This window comes from Dendroctonus ponderosae, unplaced genomic scaffold (assembly GCF_020466585.1).
Source record: "Dendroctonus ponderosae isolate FM_Combo_2020 unplaced genomic scaffold, Dpon_F_20191213v2 Dpon_F_20191213_1, whole genome shotgun sequence".
Taxonomy (NCBI): Eukaryota; Metazoa; Arthropoda; class Insecta; order Coleoptera; family Curculionidae; genus Dendroctonus; species Dendroctonus ponderosae.
Window position 1 is genome coordinate 17,704,204 of NW_026017110.1, and position 19,502 is coordinate 17,723,705.

Here is a 19,502-nt window from a genome sequence, read left to right on the forward strand (position 1 = left end):
TAATATACACAATGAATTATTTTCTTTACACGAATGAATCCTTTTCAATTCACAAGTTAAATTGGATCAGATAGGGATGGCCTGCCAAAAGTCGTAACAAATGGGCGCAGACTTCAGATAAAAATCTGATGGTCCCCGTTCATCATCTCCAATTTCACCATTGTGAAAGGATCGAATTCCAAACTCGATTTTTTCGTATTTGAACCCTTTTTATAAAATTTCCTTGTAAGAAAGATATTGTCGCACCATCTCGGTTGTAGCTTTTCAACTAGAAAGTATCCAAGCTGCGAATGCCGATGATGGCGCTATTCCGTCATATTTTAGTCTAGAAGATTTACCTTTCATTTCAGCCAGTCTGGTAGAAAGTTTATCAATCAGTCAGATTAGACTTTAAAAGGCCTGTTTCGGGCACTTAACAGATGAAGCTAAAAGATTTTTGAAAGTTGTTCGGAAGGATATCAGAATACTGGGATAATAGTTGAAGCGCGATTTCCGGCTGTGGAACATTGTTTAAATAATTAAAGAAAGCGCGAAAAACCGTTTTTTGCTGAAACTGCTGAAAATCAGGAATTTTGCACGTACGTCGTTGACGGTTTTTTTTTCCATAAAGGTCGTTGATAAACAATTCCAGCCGCGGGACACCCGCGAGCGCAGTTTACACAAATTCCTGATTTTCAACTTTATGCCTAAATAATTTACCATTCAGTAATGAAATTTTCCTTTATTGTCCGTAGAATCCATACGAGTAAAATACAGCCTCACAGAAGTCTATCCGACGTCTCTATAAAAACTTATTTAGAATCTGACAAGAGCCCTTTTTACATAACAAATAGAAATGAACAAAAAATTATGAATATTTTAAGCTAAAATGTATACCACTTATAAAGTATACAAAGACCTTCAACAAATTTATAGTGAGATTTTTTGAAGCAAAACTAAATTAATTTTAAAATTAAAAAATACGCTAAAATCGGAGTTTTTTTGTCGTTTTTTTTAAACAAATGAACGGATTAAAATTTAATCGTACTCATACTTCAATTAATTCATTATTTAATATATTTTTTTGGTTCCAGTTGAAAACCCTCGCATTATCTGTGGAAGGAAACCACTTTACTAATTATGTGGATCCTACAATATATAGAAACAATCTGTACTTACTGCGAAAACTATGCTTGCATGTAACCCGTAAAAACCCCAAAGGTTTTATGGGAATGCATATGCTTTTCAATGAGCTTTTCGCATTAAATGAGTTATGGGTAAGTACCATTTAAAAAACTCACATTTTAAATCACACTTCCATGCTTGCTGGCCAAGGTTTAGATGGTGTTCGAGATTCCAACAATGGGTTGCTTAATGCGTTAAAATATTTTAGATATTTGACTCAGACGATAGCCATTCTCAGCCACTAAAATTCGATACCATAGTGTCTCAATTGAAATTTCTCAAAAAGTTGGTTATCAAATCCAAAATATACATACCTCTATTGGATTATAAACCCTTCGGGCTGGCCAAGTACTTTCAGACTAGGCGATTTGAGTCTATCGCTATGAGATATGGTACTAGTACTAATTAGGTTTTCAAAGAGATGTACAACATCCTTATTTTATTTTAGAAACTCTCCCAGTGGATAAAGTGGTTCCATTTAGGCATGTTTCGATTTTTGAACCAGTGGAATCGAAATTGGAAATGGCCTGGAACGTCTTCCGGAGCTACAGATCCGAGATGCCTTACGACCACATGGCACATAGAGTAAATATTACGAATTTTCTGATCATTTTATCGTTTCTAAAAGAAAATTCAGCTTTTTCCAAGTCTACTAAATATTTGGCCTTTTAGGAAATTTATCTAACTAAAAAAATAAACAACGTCAATTTCCAAGAGCTGAATTTCATCCACAATAAATGCTTCTGCACAAACGACTACGTGAATGCTAGCTGGGATTTTTTAAGCTCCGATAACAGCAAAGATTTGAGGAAACTTAGCATTAAGTCCTGTGTTTTACAACGTAAGTGGGTCATATTGCTTGCGCCAAGTCATTTGAATACTTAATTAAACTTTTCAGGTCGCCCAGTGTCGAAGGGAGACACCATTGATAGATTACAACGGGAGTATCCAATAGAGGCAATAATCAAAAATTGTCCCAAAGTCACTACTTTAGAATTGATGCATTGTCCGAAGTAAGACATTCTAAATAAGTTATTTTAGTTTCATTATAAGATTATTTTTGTAGGTTTGTTTATGGGAATGAGGTAGACGGAAATTTCCTGTAATATTTTCCTTAATAGTTAAATTACAATCGATAATGTTTAATTGTTTATTTTAGGTGTAACGTAACAATCATTGATGCCTATCCGCTAATATGCAATTGGAAATGTTTGGAAAGAATAATGTTAGACGTGCCAGCATACTTAAATGGGGCTTTTTTAGTAGATGTAAGTTAAAATACTAAATTCTAACTGTGTATACAACATACTCTTTTCTATGAACTTCTACTCTTTGTACTCCCTCTTTTCTATGAACATTTGAATTTCTATAGAAACTAGTTGAACAAATTGATCTGACTCGTTATTTAGGCTGTGTTCAATTGAACATCTGGTAGTGAAAAAATTGCAGTTTTGAATGCCAACAATGGTTTCTGAAAGAAAATTAGTTAAGTCTTTTAATAGTCAAAGTTTACAATTTGTTCGTTTTCACGTTATATTTTTATACTGTGCAACTAGCAAAATCACGTTCGTTTTAAATTCATATTCAATAATTTTTTTAAATTTTTTGCAAAATAATTTTTTTTTAAATATTTGTCTTGTACTCTCAAAACACCCCCAGACAACACCTCCAGAGGAATGACTCCAATTTTGAATCGCCCTGTATACAGAGTGTCTTGGAAAGATGATAAAAGTTTTGGGTTGCTACTGGCTTTAGTTTGAAAGATTCGAATTTTTAAAGAGAGCGCAGATGAGTAAAGACGTCCTTTTGAGACCGATATTTACTAAAGTGGGGAATATGAGAAATATTGGAGATGTTTATGAAACTTGCAGCATCTGCAGGGTCAGGTCTCTTCGACAGAAGGTGAAATTTTCGCATTGATACTTGCTTTACATTGGAAGGCTCAAACTCTTAAAGAAGAGAGCGCATATGAGTAAACACTTCTTTTAAAGACCGATATTTACTAAACTGAGAAAAGTCAAAATTGTGGGCGATTCTTCTGAAAGTTTCAGCACATGTAGGGTCGTCAGGTGTCTTAGATAGACGGTGAAAATTTCGGATCGTTACCTGCTTTATTTTGGAAGATTCGGACTTTTTAAGAAGAGAGCGCAGATGAATAAAGACGTCCATTTGGGATCGACATTTATTAAAGTGGGAAAGAATAAGATATGTTGGCGATGTTTATAAACTTTCAGTATCTGCAGAGTCAAGTCTCTTCGACAGAAATTGAAAATTTCGGATTGATCTTGCTTAAGTTTGGAAAACTCGATCTTTTAACAGTTGCAGCCAATCATCAAGTAACAGTAACATATGCTGGCTTTCTTCCTTCTTATTTTTAGAATTTGGGTATTCATTTCTTCTAACTATATTATTCTGTTTTAGCTCGCGAAAACGTGTACTAATCTGAAGTTTCTTCGAATATCAAGTCATAATACTAATGAAAATCTGAACAGAAGCGTGTATAAAGCCTTACCACATGCAAATCAATTACAGGACTTTTGGTAAGATTTATGTTTTTGTGGCAGAGTTAAAGACAATAAAAGGAAACAACATCAGAGAAAAAAAGTAGATTTATATACCTATTAGGAATTTTATTTGCAATTTACGTATTTGGTAGGAGAACAAGTTTCACTTGAAATTTCAAACATTTCTAAAATATTTTGCTTTAATGAGGCTATTTTACTCCTACCGATAACAAACAACGTTAATTTGTTTTAAAAACACTGAGTTTATTTTCTAGCTTCGAGAACAAAGCAATTAATATACCGGTTCTATTTGGAAGCTTTTCAACCAGCCAAAAATTGCGTCGCGTGTTTGTAAGTTGTGAGGATACAGCGGCAACTTCAACAAATACTCTTAAAAGCTTTTTGGAGACTAATCCGCAACTGGTGTTGCTGGCTTTAGTCATAACGTTCAAGCCAAAAAGTTATATTAAAACAGTTCAAGACATTTTGGATCGGTTTCGTCAGCCGGATTCTGCAAAGCGATTTCATGCTAAGAACGACATTCGATTTTTTCTTGACAATTATTCCCTTTACGAGGCAAATTCAGAGCTGTTTAAGTGGGACACGGAAGTTTCTACTGTTGATTTTTACAGCTTCAGATAGTAGAAATACACGTTGGAGATGCAATATTGTTTTATGTTTACGAGTATGTATGAACAACATATTATGAAGACACTGCCATGTTTTACTAAGTGATTCAATGGGAATATGCATATTTTGTATTATATACCAATTTGTTGGCCGTTTTATTAAAAACATTAGAATTACCTAATTGAATTATTTTTATTTATAGAAATACAGTGACCTTTTTACATGGGCTCATTGGATTTTTCCTTTCCGTATGTTTTTCAAATCACTTCCCAAATGCTATTACTTATAGAAAATCAGATACATGTTAATAAGGAAATATACAGTAAAATAAAAAAGTAATACTTTCATTAAATAACTGTGGAACATTTTAAAGCATTTAAAAAAATTTTTTTGTATGTTTAGATTAAAAGATTAGTTTGTTCATTTCCAAACCGACAAAATAATTTTCATTAACAAATGGAAATCTGTAAAATACAGTCACAAATACTATATTCCCTAGTACTATACTTATAAAATAGCGTAGGCGAACGCGATCTTGAAATGTAAAGGCTGTTCAAAAATAATCTATCCGAAAATAGCGACAGGGAATTTAGTAAACGCACTTGAGCATTTCATTAAACAAGCTTCGATTGAGTTAGATTAGGTTAACGGCAAAACATGGACATTTTCCCGTGTGAAATCTGGGAAGAAGTAGTGAGAAAATTGCCAGCCTTTGACCTGATCAATTTCTGCAAATCATCTGACGCCCTGTTGTATTTGCTGAGGGACAAAAACGTTGTGATGTAAGTTATTTTTTCTAATGGAAAACACAACATTTAAACGCTGGAGACGTTTGCTTTTCAGAGATTTTGATCTCGGAGGATGTTTCGATATTTACAAAGAGGAGTTGTACCAAAACTTCTACCAGGATGTGGGATACGAGCACATAAGAAGTCTAAATATAAACAAAATCTATTGGATAGGATTGGAGGAAATAAGGGATATAGTTAGATTGTTACCTCATCTAGAAGAACTGCGTGCTTTAGATACGATTTTAGGCATGAGAAACGATGACGTGGTTCTATATAAGAAGGTAATTATCCCAGATTTTATTACATACGTAACTTCACGCATAATACTGAAATATATCAACACTCAAATCATTGCTTTTTAAATTAATATGAGAATGTTTTCGAAAATAATTTAAAACAAAACATGAATCCACTGGTTTATCCGATTTTTGGTACAAATTTGTGAGAATTAAATTTGAATATCAGGTTCATTCAAAGTTTCCATCTTTAACCGTTTCAATGGCGTGTATTGCGGCCTGTAGCTCGAATAACTTCCCTCAAACGTCTTGGAATGCCATAAAAATGTTTGTAATTAATTCTTGGGGTTGTTGCACCATTCTTGAAGAGAGTTCTCCAGTTCAGCCAAGTTCTCAGGAGTAGGATCTCGTACGACACGGATTCATTCAGTTTTCTTTTTACCGTTTTGGAAGAAATTGCAACATTTCGGGCATTTTGAATTCGATTTTTCATCTGATTTAAAAAAGAAACCGATTTCTTAAAGCTTGTAGTCGTATAAACCCATCGACCACTTGGTTTGTTGATCTTGGTCGGCCTTGCCCTGATCGTCTAGCATGGCAATCTGTTTCCCTAACACGCTGAAGACATCGACCAATGGTGGTGTGAAGAACACCAACCTTCGGGCGACCTCACGTTGGGAATATGCTTCTCCCAACAAGTTGACGACTTTGGCCATATCAAACTCACTTAATTTTTTTCTTGGGGACACTTCAATGCGAATTCACTTTAGTTACACACAAATTAGGAAAAGCATGAAAATTGAATCGAAAACAGTACCACACTTGCTGAAAACAACAATGATGAGATGTTGGAAATGACACAAAACAAGTAGAAACTTGCACTGGAATGTATAGAAAGGGATCAGAAATAATTGGTAGCGTACAATATTTACCAACCTACCTACTTCGGAAAGAAACGATTTGTTCGAAAATGCATGTGCTGCGCTACTTTTTCCATCAGTGGATCTGACTATTTGTAAAGCGTATTTTTAAACTAGATACTAAATAAATGCTAATTAAAACACCTAAAACTTATTGCAGCTCAAAAAGTTGGCGATCTCAGTTGAAATGGACCAGTTCACATCAACCCGTGAAGTTTACAGGGAATGTTTCTCCCATTTAAAATCGCTCTGTATAAAATTTGTTTCCAAATACAGAGCGGATTTTAGACGAGTTTACTATATGTTTTTTAACGAGCTGCGAAAGCTGGATGAACTTTGGGTAAGTAGGTTTTTAGGCACAATAGGCACGATTAAAACAAACGCAATGTCATTTTTTCTCAGATATATGACGCGGACGATCTGGAGACGCAAATGTTAAGATATGACTATATTGTTTGCAACTTGCGATCTTTAAGGAAGCTGGTAATCAAGTCAAAGACCAATTTAACGTTGCTGGATTACACGCCCTTTGGATTGCTAAAGATATATGAGCGGAGGCGAAGGAATAATTCCACAATTTGCTATGGTAAGTCATATGTTTTGTAATAATCTGTTAAAAAATGTTAACGTCTTTCGATGGCCGATTATTTGATTAATATTTAGCAAACTGTTATGCATCAACAATTATAAAAAAAAGGATTTGTGATTAATCTTTAATTGTTAGGGACTGGACTTTTATCACAATTTTGTCGAGATTTACTCTTTTGTATTACTGTAGACGTAATTACGCAGTTATTTTTTTTTTATAATTATTACTGTAGAATTAATGACCCGACCCAACCAATTTCAATTTTTAATTTATAAAAATGACAAATTTCCTGTTAAATCCAAACTAAATCTGTTTAAAGTGGGAAAAATATCTCGTTTGATTGGTTAATCTTTTAGGCCTCAACTGAAACAACGGACAAAAATTCACTACTATCCCATTAATTTTATATCCGGATTGCATTAATAAAATACATTTATTTCAGTGAAATTTGATATTCCTCAACTAATAACGCTACGAAAACGTTCCTTATCAGAAGTATTTGAAAGCAGAACGGAGAAGTCCTGGAGTATAATTCGGTCCTTTCTTATAGAAACTCCTTGCAGCTTTGAGACAGCCCAAGTAAGCAAATTTTGTAAATTTCTTTTCAAAATATCATTCACTTCATTTAAAGTGTTGCAAAACTGCCGATAAATGTTTTTAAACAAAAACAGGACCTATACCAGTTTGCTTAACTGTTTAAAGCCTTCATTTTTTCCATTTGGTCAACCATTGCCAATTAAATCGTTGTTAAACTATCATTAAATAAGCCGGGTGTTTTAATAAAACCTGAAAAGATCGCTCATTATTAACACAATATTTCATTTGATTACATCGCCAATTATCTTTCTCTTTTTAGGACATACGCAAAATCAAGACAATAAAGAACGTAGAATTTAGAGAGCTCTCATTCTTTCATTCGAGAACTTGTAATTCGACGTTTATTAATTCTGTAATCGACATTTTATTATCAAAGTGTTCTAAGAGTTTAAAAAAACTTTGCCTAACGTTCTGTATACTCCAGGGTAACATAGAAATCCGCCTTATTAACAGTCTCATATTTAGAAAGTTTAATATTTTAGAAGGGAATGTAGAACAAACTGAGAAACAAAACGTATTTAGGCATATTATCAATAACTGTCGATACTTGACAGATTTGGAGATTGTTTCTTGCACCAAGTACGTATAAGTCTTTTAATAGTTGCAATTTTGTTTTTATTCATATTGAAGTACTTTCTAGTATGGAACCTGTTGATTTGAACGAAGAGTGTGTCAAAGTGCCATGGTAAGTATCATTCTTGCAGAAAAAACGGCAGAATTCGTAATTTTTTATGTACATTTCAGCTATAGTTCTGCCATTATTGGCGCGTATGAACTTATTAGCAATCTGCGGCATTTGAAGCGACTGCGGTTGGAAGTTCCATCGTATTTAAATGGCAACTTCCTCAAAGATGTAAGTGAGACGAAATCTATTTAAGCTGAGTGCACAGACACACTCCTAAGTCTTTCCTTAAATAAAATCACAACTAATTCATTTTTATAGGTATTCCTTAAATGCTCCGAGCTTCAAAGCCTGCAGATTCTAAGCGAAGATACCAATGAAGATTTGAATTCCGTTTTATACTCACACCTGAACTACGCTCACAAGCTGAAGGAATTTAGGTACGTTAAATTTTGTAACCCCTACAATGCAACACGAAACTATAAAATATTAACATTTAGGTTTGAAAACGTTCACATCGATTTAGACCGTTTGTTCTCAGCATTAAACAAAGTAATACCATCAAAACTGCAACGAATTGTAGTAAAATGTGATTATGAACACTCCATGCAACTGTGGCCTCTGGAAAAATTGCTGAAACGCAACTGCGACATTATTTTCTTGGCAATTTTAGTCTCTACGTACAACAGACATCAAATAAACAAATTACAAGAGTTACTGAACGATTTCAAGGATCATCCCGCTAAGGTTTACGTCGCCAAAACTACAATGACTCCAGAGGAAGATCTCGTCATTCCAGAAGCTCACAAGGATATTTTATATTTTAGCACTGATGTTTCCGTACTTCATTTTTCAGACTTTTAGCTGAAAGTTCAATAATAAAGTCCTTAATACTTTTGCCTTCTTTTTTATTGAGATAAATAATCTAATTACATAAAGAATGTCCCAAAAAGAGCAGCTTCAAAATATATGTACAGTTATTGCTCCCAAAAGGAAAACATCAAACCACTGAAAACATACATTTGTTGTTGTTTGTAAACTGTTCACTCAGAAGACTGCAAAAAAAACATTGATTAATTAGTAACATTTTAAGAAGAGCGTTTTTATAGTTTCCCAGATAAACTTTTTGATTATCCAATTGATAGTCCAAATATCGAATGTGAGGTTACCCTCATTCCAGAAAATTGTAGTAGGAACTTGTGCTACTAAACGAATTTTCAAATCCAACTAACAGTTTACAGGATCTTTGAGAGCCGGAAAATGGTAGAGCAGCCAGCATGCTCTTTTAAACTAATGATAATTTATTGAAAAACATTATTTGTTTGTTATAAAATGGAAAATTTCATCTTATTATGTACACATCTTAATTCAGCGATTAACGTTTGGCAATATAAAAATCTGAACTGTTAACAATTCGAACAAACAGCTGAATGCGTAAACACAAAGGTTTTAAATGGTAAAATCAGAACTACTTACAGTTGGATCGCAATCAGCACAATGCCAAGAATATCCTCGTTTTTTTGGAGAAGATTTCAAGGGCGGTTCCAAACATGAAAAATGATAAAGTTTCTGACACTCATCACATCTGAAAAATGAAATATACATTTTCAATTTTTCTAAGATCGATGATGATTTTAAATTACTACAGTAATTTATACACATGATCCAATTTTTATTATTGAAAACTGCAGTTTTACTATACAATGATAATCGGTTTTCCCACTTACTTTACACTGTTAGCTGCAGTACCTTCTTGCTGACAAACATCGCAGTTACTATTGCATATTCCAACAGGATTAACTTGCGTAGGAAGTGTAGAATTCCGACCAACACTGCTTCTATTTGATCTGACTGTTAGTGGGGCAATTTCCAGAGGGTCTTTTAGAGTTATAGCCAGCGGATCCTTGGCAGAATTATCAGAAAAAGAAGCTCTGTAACAGACGAGAAATATTCACAGTGAATTCATCAGTCAAATAATGGCTGTGGTAAGTACGAAGATAGTAAATATGAATAGCTACTTCTTATTTACCTTGGACTTCGATTTCGCTTTGAAGCCTTTAAATCAGTGGAAATTCTTCGACATGTCGAAGGATGATCATTGAGCTTAAGGAGAATTGGCGGCGGCGGGTTGTCATCAACTTCATTTCTAACGTAAAAGCACTGTGGGTTTGATTCCGACGCCACTTCTCCAGCTGGTAGTGGTATGGATTTAATCTATTTAAAAACAAACATTGAGTTAAAACTTCAGTTTAAACTGAAAAATTTACCTTGATGGTAATTCGCGGATGGGGCAGAGTTTCTTCAATCTCCAAGCTCTTCTTCTTGCGCTTTCTTTTGTGCTCTTTACTAGAAGTTCCCAATTCTGGACTGTATCTGAAAATACCAGTTTCTATTATTAACATTAAGCATATTTTTTTAATTTAGGAAATAGATAATTATTTTAACAAAAAACTAGCATTTTAACTATCACGTTTTTTGAACTTCCAAAAAGGTAGTAGAAAAACATTCCCGTAAAATTGTTTTTAATTAAAACCACTATTAAAAATATTTTTGCGTATTCATGATTAAAGTAGGCTTAAAATGAAATAAAAATACAGCATATTACCTGTTTCTATGTTTCTCTCTGCGACGCTTTTTTGAAGATTTGTGGCCCTCGTAATTTTCTGGATGGTCAGTATCCACAATGTCCATGTCGTTATTGCTGGTCAACTCAACTAAGAGATCGTTAGTGGTTAGAGCTTCTTCGCTATTGTCGGGCATAGCATTTTCTTCCCCACCTAACAAAATATATGCGCTATAGAATTTCAGTTTCAAGCTGAACACTTCTTCATTAAATGATATACATAGTTGAATTTCGATTACTTTTTAATTTAAGAGTTTCAGTGTTGAATTGAGAACCAATCGAATTATTACTTTAGACCAAAATTCATCTTTGAAACCAGCTAAATATATTACCTATTTGAATGTCTTCATATTGTTTCGTCTTATCGCTGACGGAAGAATGTCGTCGCTCCTTTTTCGCTTTTTGTAGGCTACTTTCAAACGAAACGTCTTCTTCTGCGGTCACAGCTTTAATTTTAAGCTTTGGCGCTACAGGGGAGATTTCTAATTCCGTGCGATCCCGACTGTAGACGCTGCGACTTCTTCTTGGCGTCTAAAAGGACATTTTGTGAAACTATGGGAATAAAACAGGTATCCACAAATGTCGAAAAAATGATACCTCAAATGGCCGAACAATGTAACAATAAATTGGTCCAATTTAAACCCTAAATAGTAAGGCGATGGAGCACTTCAATAATTCCGCATTAGCTTCAGTTCAAATTGAGGAAGCAATTAGAGCGACAGGATTATTTTCCAACATTTTATACCTGACTTTTTCAAATGCTTTTCTGAATAATAACACTTTATTTCTCGAAGGAACATTTAAGAGAAAAGTTATTTGCCAAGTCACCGCAACTTACCTTCACTTCTTCAACTTCCGATTCGGAACTTTTATCGCACTCCGAACATTGCCAGCCATACAACTTTGATTTTTTAGGCAGTCTAGATAGTGGCGGATTCAAACAATTCATGTGATAATATAAATGGCAGGTGTCGCACTTTGCTAGAAGATGCTGATCTCTCCTTTGCCTACATATACCGCATTCGTTTAGCTGCAGCGGTTCTGAAACAAAATCTAGTTATTATTGATCAGCAGATTCTTTCTCTATCTTTTTTCACCGGTTGGCTTTGCATGGCTACTTAGAATCCGATCGCCGCGGCAATTTGGAATATTCTTCAGCGGGAAACCAACCCCCATTTTAAGTGCCGCCGCTGTGGGAACCATCATGGGTGGTTGTACAGTTCGCTGAACTGGTGGTTTTCCAATATCGTCAATATTGGGCATACTTTTCGTTGGGCAGGCACTTAGAATGGCAGAATGATATTTCTGGATGGCTGCCTTAAGATCCGTGTTCTGGACGTTCATTTCTTCACTTTTGTTAAGCAGCTTAAACGATAAATATTCAGTTGAAAATGTAGCCGTATCATTCATGAGTAACACTGTGTTGAGTTTGGTTTTTGGGTTGTTGCCGCTCTGTGCGCTAATGAGTTGTAAATTCAAGATAAAGTGGAAAACTTGGAAATTGCCAAATTAATAAAGAAAAATATTCTCTGCTAGGCAAACAGTCAGCTTAGTTATAGTGTGAATTTGGTTCCGATTGAGCCCTTGGTTAATTCACAAGAAAAATTCAAGCTTGAAATAAACGGCGAAATTTGAATATGATATACAAGATAAGGCCGAAATGTTATGTATTCTGCGCCTTTCTCAGCATCAGATTGAGGTGGAACATTGGATAGAGCATTAAATGGCGCATTTTGACAAATTAAGGCATGAGATCTGGGCCTAAAAGATGAAGCAATCAGCCAGTGGACAAGATGATCATAAGTCTTATGGTTTTTTTGTCCAAAAACTCAAGATTTTTTTTAAATTGCGAAATCGACTGAAACAGGAGACCGCCTTTTTCGAAATTGCTCCAGATCCATTCGAGCCACAGACTTCGTTTTTATATCACTGGATAGAGAATTGGTAATTCAATTCAGTTATAACAACGTTCATTAGTAAATTCCGGTAAATTCTGGTAGTTAGAAAAGGTATTTTGAATATCAGACATTTAGGTGCATGTTTACGCTAAAATTTCATCTAAAAAGGCGTCTTCAACAGAATGTCAATCTTTCAAGTTTCTACTGGCTTTACTTTGGAAATTATTTTTTTTAAGAGTGCAGTTGCGTAAAATCGTTCACTTTCTAATTCACATTTACATAGCGCGCAAAATTCAATATTCCATGTGATTAGAATAAATTTTTGGAGTATGTGTGTCGCTTCAAAGCCCGAAAAACATCTCGCGCTTCAGTAAAGAAGAGCGCACTCTTCTTTACTGAAGGCACAACTCTGAACTTGTAGAGTATTTTTCGTTACATCCATGCATTTAATTGCGTGGCACTTTCAATTACTTAGCATTTAACCCTCCGGCTTTACGAGGCCCGGGGTTGGAATTTTAATACCTAAGAAAAAAAGGTCACAACATTTTAACGCTTTGTCGACATTTTATTTTAACACAAAATAGGTATTTAAATTTATGGAAAAACTTTAATTACTTGTGTCATCAAGAATATCAAACTCGAATTACTCAAAAAGTATTCTTATTATAAACTTGCAACTAATCCTTTAATACACTACTCTATTTTGGATTAAAATCCCCTGACTGCTGAAAATTAAAGACGGAACCGAAACACTGCCAGCCATAAACAAGAATTTTTCTAACAAGTGGTTTCGGTACTTAGTTTAAAATCCCAATTTTATTTTTTTATTTATTAAGTTTATTAACTAATAAGTGACTAATAGGGTAGAGTGAGAGAATAAGGGTAACTTCAATTTCGGCTTTCCTAAATTATTTGTCGCACTTGACCCTTCTAAAATTAAGAAAAAATTTGTTTGTTTACCTTGTCATATTCTGCCCTTAATTCCGGCTGCTGCGCTAATAGTGCTTTATTATCCGCCATTAAGGTCTCAAGAGTAGATTTCATCTCCTTTAATCGCTCGTTCCTATCTATGTAATACGCAATAAACTCAACAGTAAAAGCGGGCGGTATGTGCCACTTCTTCCTGATATCAGCCAAAGCTGTTATCTGAGCATCGTGCATTTCGAGGGCTGATGTATCAATGCCCATAAGTTCCGCTTTCCTCAACAGTTTACGACACGCTGAAGCGCTGGTTGTGATAAGGCGTGGCATTTTCTGAGTCGGAACTGAAATACCATCAAGATTGCAATAAAACTGAGAAATAATTATTGTTCAGTTTACCCCAAGGAGCAAGTTTTCTTCTTTTATACTCCAAATAATGCCGTTTTTGCTTCTCTAACTTTCTTTGTATACGTATTTGCTCGGGCAAATCCATATGGCCCTCTTTCTCGAACTGAATTTTGCGATATTGCATTCGCAACTGTAAAGCCAAGTAGTTCCGTTTCCTTTTTTTCACAAGAGTTTTATCCGAGTGCAGTTTACAATGCGCATAAAAAGGATCGGCTTGATCTACTTCTTCGCAATGGGCTTCGGATAGGAACCCTTCTCTTTGTGCACTAAAGCAATAAGTTTAATTATTACAACCCATAAAAAAAACGCGACAATACAGGTTCATTACAGATGCAAGTTGTAAAACTGTGCGCTTGTTTCAGCCTTACCAAGTTACATGAAAATAGGTTCTACACATTCCAGCGTCGCATCCGATACAGACGCCTGTTCGGGCAAATCGATCATCAGTACATAGACTGCAAGTTTTCGCGCCCCATTTACTATATGGCATTTCAAACAGTGTAACGCTTGTAAGTTTATCCACTTCTCCAAATGCAACACCTGCAATAAGCAAATTACAAACTGTTGAATATTTAACTAAATTTGAGTGAGCGCTTTAATTAATTGGACTATGAATTTCTTCGTTTGGTATCACCTTTAATTTCAAGTTTGTCCGACGACTAGACGTACAGCCTGACTGATACGAAGTCTCCCATGATTAACAGCCTCTATTTTTATCTATAAGCTTCTTTATCATTTTATTTACTTCAAATGAAAAATGCTTGCAAATAATCAACGTAATAATGCATTTAAATTTCTTCAATTTGATAGCTTTTTGCGTTGGCAATATCTTTGAGAGAGTTGAAGAACGCATCTCACGCTGCACGCAAGTGAGTTTGTGGTATACGCTGGCATCCTCGCTGAAGTGTTTCCTTGAGAGCCTCAAAACGTTCTTATTTTTTTGAATAAACCTTTGATTTCTAAATATTCCAGAAAGAGAAATCAATCGGGTTCGCATCAGGAGAATTTGTCATTCATTGTGTCAAAGAAATTAAGTTCGGAACAATGCTTTTACACGATTGCTGAGTATTGCTGGAATGTCCAAGGTTTCCGACCGAAATGTTTAATTGCCCAGGGCTTCAATACACCTTGTAAAACGTTTTAACGATAGATTGTCGCTTTATCTTTGACTCCACGATCCGAAAACACGAGCAGAGAACCCTCCATCAGCAGTCACTGCGGCTCATACCATCAATAACGGTGGATGGTGTTTGCTTTCTGGTGACGGTTCAAGGGTGTAAGTTTTCGCTTGATCTCTCCCAAGTAAACATGGTAATTTTGCTACTCCTCATTTTGCACCGAACCGGTTTCGCTCCCCAACGTCAAGTCCGAAAATATCGATCGATTATGATTACGAAGACAAATTATAAAAATTTTGCAGTACAAGAAAATGGATGGAGAACAATAGCACCATCAATAGGAAAAAGGAAAAAATGGTAGGTAAATTGTGTTAAGATTTTTTCTAAGAAATTGTTCTTATGTTCCTCATCTTCTCACAAAATAAGGGTTAAAAGTTCGAAATCATCCATCTTTTCAACAATTTTTCTTCAAATGTACCTCCCGAATTGATCTCTTGCGGCTGTAAACGTATCACCCAAACCACGCTGCGATTGCGTCCAAACGCAGCACCGAGTCGCAATCGCCGATGGCACTACCGAAACCGTACCTTACGAGCCATTCAGCCATTTCACACGGGCCACTCTGCAGCGCTGCTGAGAAGCGCGTTTTGAAGGTACATTGGTTTACGTGGAGCACGGGCGCGCCCAATGCTGGACCACCAATTTAGCAGTGCTTCTGTGGCGTTCAGTGGTTGACTACCGCCAAGAAGCGCCACTGATAGCGATGCATTAGTTCAAATGTTGGCGTGCACACAAGCCACTTTAGTCTGCTTCAAGTAACGTAAGGTTCTCAGCAGTGCCACCGAGAAGCGCTGCAGACTGGCTAGTACAATGTTAAAGCCTTTTCACACGATCCACTCTGCAGCGATTCTTAATGGCGCTGCTGATAAGCGCACGTTAACCTGAATCAGATTGAAGTGGCTCGTGTGAACGCCAGCATTTGAACCAATGTATCGCTATCAGTGGCGCTTTCTGATGCGTTTCTCGGCGGTAGTCAACTACTGAACGCCACATAAGCGCTGCTAAATCGGTGGTACGGCTTTGATCGCGCTTGTGTGAATAGCTTCATGTAAATTAATGTACCTTCAAAACGCACTTCTTAGCAGCGGCACTGAGAAGCACTGCAGAGTGGCCCATGTGAAAAGGCTCTAAGGCTTCACTATCACTCCGACGGGGATTTTGTTATTCGTGCCTTCACTTTTCGAATGTTTTCTGATGTTGTTGCAGTCCTTTCGGACCGCCTCATAGAGTTTTGCAATGCTTTCAGTACAATTCTATTGAGTTATAAACGTCCGAAATATAAACTTTCTACTCATTTGAAGATGGTTGAAATGATTAACGATGTCCTTCTGAGACTTCGCAGCCAAATAAAGAGCAATTACACTGTTACAAATGAATTCCATCGCGCATAACTTCTTTTCCATTCAACTTAAAATATAATGCTTTTACACATATCTAAATAGTATAATGAACTATCAGTCAAATTTGCACAATCAGCCCACGAGATACACGCTAGGTAAGTTAGGGGAGACTTCATATCAACCACCCTGTATTATAATTTTTTCTTTGTGGTTAAACGACTACAGAATGGACTTTTTCCGTCCGATGTGAAAATTATTATTTATTTAACTTGCTGCGTTAGTCATCATACAGCATATGTATATTCAAACAGGGCACTAAAGTTATGGTCAAAAATAAGCATGTCTTAGAAAGCGACTGTCAAATGAAGTCATTTAGGATGTCGATATGCTGATCTCATTATTCATTTAAACTGTATTATCTTGGTAGTTGCTATCTTAATTTACCTGGAGCATACAAAGCGCAAATAAGATGAACCCATTTGCCGACGTCGGTTTCCTTAAAAATTCCCCCTGAATTAGGGCAAAGTTCACAAACTGGTTCCATAACTCCGGCTCTGCACGTTTCGCAGAACCAAGGAGCCGTCGGAGACAGTGAATTGGTACTAAAAAGAACAAGCAATGTATGAGCAGCTAATTCGACCACAGTGCTTTTTGGCCAACCTGGCTAAGCTATTTGAGTCCGATATTCCATAACAGGCCTCATGGACTGTAACTCCACAGCTATCACATTCAACAATTTCGTTGACGCCATCGCTGTGATCACCCAAACATCCGCAACATATGAGAAGTTGTGCGTCTTTTTCATTGAACTATTTAAATGGGTGTTTTTATATATGGCATGTTCAACAATACAATCATGACTTACATTAAGTTTGGAATGCAGTCGTGCTTCCTCGATAATATTTCCAACCGAAGAGAAGCCATTGGCGTTGGGTGAGTTCAGGTTCCTTAACTCGTCCAATTTATCCAATTCGGAGTCATCAGTTTCATCCTCACTGCTTTCGTTGTCTGTATTGTGAAACCCGTAACAATTAACGTTGCGATCATCCAAATTCACTGATTCACTCTTATTACCATTATCTCCTCCACCACTATCCATTGAATCGGCATCGTCGTCCGAAATTTCGGGATGATCTTCAATTCGAAAATCGGAGTCATCACTACTTTCTTCATCGAAGTCCAAAACACATGCTTGTTCAACAGGTTTGACCCGTCTTTTGTTGGGATCTCGCTCAACTGAAAAACAATGATGCATTGAAATCACGAAAAACCAATATCTCTTTTCTTTGTTGCTTGTTGTTGTTTACAAAAATGGTTGTTCCATTCATCTGTTGATTCATTTAGTTGGCACTTTCAGTAAATAAACAAATTAGGAGAGTTTATTTTGATTGCTTATCATAAACAGTGGTAGTTACACGAAACTACCGGTACGTGTTTGAATAACTGAAACCAGATATGGGGACAAATATTTATTATATTGAGCTTTTTTCAGCGAAAGTTTACAAATCAACCTGCCTCTCACAGCACAAAAGTATTGAACACATTCGCTGCACATGCTCTTGCCCCCCAATTTTTAAGTTGCAAAAAGAGGAAATGATAAGTTCTATATGGTTGAGGCGGAGTCATGTTTTCAAAACATTTTCGTTGGGTATTTCGACTAAAAAATGTGTGATTCATTCTGTCTTGCTCAATTGATCATATTTCCCAAAGTTGAAAAATTTCACTTTGTAAGGAGAGCACAATAATCAAAGCAAATTTTTACAGATTTGTATTCAATTACCATTATTTCAATAATAGAAGGAGGTGAGGAAAAATGTGTTTTTTGAAATACAAAAATACTCAAAAAATTGAAAAATCGATTTTTCGGGAAAACGATACATTTGCAATAAGAAAAAGGATGTGACATGAAAATGTTTTTATGTAGAACCATTCTGTAAAACATTTTTCAACTCCTTATTTACTTTAGAGATACCTAACAAAAAGGTTTTGATACAAGAGCGGAAATTAGTTGATAAATTAAACTCCTTCCTGTTCATAGATTACAGAAAAACGTTCCCTCTACATATGTAGTATAAAATTGATCAACAAATTACCATTAGGTAACAGAATTCATGAAATTTCTAATTAAAAGTTAAATAGCTTCTAATGAATTGAATTTTTAATGCTATTTTGTTTTGGCTAGTATTAATCCATAATTAATAGTAGTAAGTAGATTCACATGCTTTTACCAGAATACCACATGAAATAAAGACTAACAAATAAATTAATATATCAAGAGCAAATATTCTTTTCGACTTTTTTTTGAGATCGAGGAATTCATATGTTTTTATCGGTCTAATATTGTAATCGCGTGAATCTCTAGCAAAAAAATTCAAATCGAAATTAGCTTTGAAAATTAGTTTTTTTGTATCTTTGGCATTGTCCGAGTCTAGGAAAACTAATCAATCGAGTCCAAACAGTTCCTAGCGATTTGTAATTTACTTAACACAATGAATAATGAAAAAGTATGAATATCTTTTGAATATGAATGAAAAATAAATCTTTTTTTTTTTTTAGTTTACGTGAGCCAAAAACTTAGGCCATGCTGGATTTTTAGTCATTTTCAATAGTGCCAAAGCTTCCTTATTTCCAACTCTGATCGAGAAACCTTTTTACAGACTACAAGTTCATGTAACATCTGCTGCACTAATTCGAGTTCAAAGTGTCGAAAATATTATTATCTGAGACAAATACGCAAAAAGGTGGTAAGTAAATGACCAACATTCTTCGGCCTGCCAGACCGTATGCTACAGAACAAAACATCGTGCATAGTAAAATGTGTTTTTATATTGAAACAGTGAAAAATTATGAAGTGGGTATATCTAGATAAGAATGTTAGCGTTTAATAAGCTTCTTAATGAACTTAAATAGCACAATGACTAATCTCCAATGTAAAAACCTGGAAAAAACCTAAATTAATTTAAAACATTAACAATTTAATAGAAAAAGCCGTATTTATTCTCATTTAATCATTTGATTTTTGTTTCCAATTTTAGCTGTTTTGCGCTTTTAATGCCTGATGGCTGTGAAAAACTGTTAATA

The 19,502-nt window shown here is 35.3% G+C and overlaps 3 protein-coding genes across 9 annotated transcripts in view; 2 read left to right on the forward strand and 1 right to left on the reverse strand.

The window, feature by feature from the left end:
• Positions 1-4,479, forward strand: part of LOC109535678 — a 9,515-nt gene extending 5,036 nt beyond the window's left edge. For 2 of the 3 annotated variants that reach the window (XM_048660937.1, XM_048660938.1), the window contains exons 4-12: positions 1,074-1,256; positions 1,373-1,556; positions 1,613-1,749; positions 1,837-2,005; positions 2,063-2,177; positions 2,231-2,266; positions 2,324-2,432; positions 3,586-3,704; positions 3,944-4,479. In XM_048660937.1, the coding sequence (XP_048516894.1) occupies positions 1,074-1,256; positions 1,373-1,556; positions 1,613-1,749; positions 1,837-2,005; positions 2,063-2,177; positions 2,231-2,266; positions 2,324-2,432; positions 3,586-3,704; positions 3,944-4,310 (1,419 nt within the window). In that variant the 3' untranslated portion in view covers positions 4,311-4,479. The remainder of the gene's footprint in view (positions 1-1,073; positions 1,257-1,372; positions 1,557-1,612; positions 1,750-1,836; positions 2,006-2,062; positions 2,178-2,230; positions 2,267-2,323; positions 2,433-3,585; positions 3,705-3,943) is intronic. The other variant, XM_048660939.1, reaches the window with a different exon arrangement.
• A 100-nt stretch (positions 4,480-4,579) lies between these two features.
• On the forward strand, positions 4,580-8,950 carry LOC109535676. Of its 3 annotated transcripts, XM_048660935.1 has the most exons (11): positions 4,580-5,080; positions 5,142-5,370; positions 6,406-6,585; positions 6,648-6,831; positions 7,277-7,413; positions 7,691-7,856; positions 7,914-8,010; positions 8,072-8,116; positions 8,176-8,284; positions 8,375-8,493; positions 8,554-8,950. In XM_048660935.1, exons 1-11 carry the CDS (start codon positions 4,956-4,958, stop codon positions 8,915-8,917), a joined length of 1,755 nt encoding a protein of 584 aa, XP_048516892.1. In that variant the 5' UTR covers positions 4,580-4,955; the 3' UTR covers positions 8,918-8,950. The 3 variants fall into 3 exon arrangements, with proteins under 3 accessions (XP_048516892.1, XP_048516891.1, XP_048516893.1); XM_048660934.1 differs by having other exon boundaries at positions 7,691-8,010; XM_048660936.1 differs by having other exon boundaries at positions 7,691-8,010; positions 8,727-8,950.
• The window catches only part of LOC109535675 (PHD finger protein 14), an 11,884-nt gene continuing 1,326 nt past the window's right edge, over positions 8,945-19,502 (reverse strand). For all 3 annotated transcript variants that reach the window (XM_019901608.2, XM_048660920.1, XM_019901609.2), the window contains exons 2-17: positions 17,496-17,657; positions 17,287-17,429; positions 17,082-17,230; positions 16,866-17,023; positions 14,272-14,443; positions 13,895-14,169; positions 13,535-13,839; positions 11,774-12,041; positions 11,515-11,717; positions 11,009-11,207; positions 10,659-10,830; positions 10,321-10,426; positions 10,083-10,267; positions 9,781-9,984; positions 9,530-9,638; positions 8,945-9,108 (exon numbers count right to left, since the gene is read on the reverse strand). In XM_019901608.2, the coding sequence (XP_019757167.2) occupies positions 9,097-9,108; positions 9,530-9,638; positions 9,781-9,984; positions 10,083-10,267; positions 10,321-10,426; positions 10,659-10,830; positions 11,009-11,207; positions 11,515-11,717; positions 11,774-12,041; positions 13,535-13,839; positions 13,895-14,169; positions 14,272-14,443; positions 16,866-17,023; positions 17,082-17,230; positions 17,287-17,429; positions 17,496-17,657 (2,822 nt within the window). In that variant the 3' untranslated portion in view covers positions 8,945-9,096. The remainder of the gene's footprint in view (positions 9,109-9,529; positions 9,639-9,780; positions 9,985-10,082; positions 10,268-10,320; positions 10,427-10,658; positions 10,831-11,008; positions 11,208-11,514; positions 11,718-11,773; positions 12,042-13,534; positions 13,840-13,894; positions 14,170-14,271; positions 14,444-16,865; positions 17,024-17,081; positions 17,231-17,286; positions 17,430-17,495; positions 17,658-19,502) is intronic.

Excerpts from the sequence above, each read along its gene's own strand:
- LOC109535676 (XM_048660934.1), top strand. The coding sequence starts at position 4,956 with ATGGACATTTTCCCGTGTGAAATCTGGGAAGAAGTAGTGAGAAAATTG. Across the intron at positions 8,011-8,071 it reads GAGATTGTTTCTTGCACCAA|TATGGAACCTGTTGATTTGA; the intron begins GTACGTATAAGT and ends AGTACTTTCTAG. Across the intron at positions 8,285-8,374 it reads ATGGCAACTTCCTCAAAGAT|GTATTCCTTAAATGCTCCGA; the intron begins GTAAGTGAGACG and ends TCATTTTTATAG.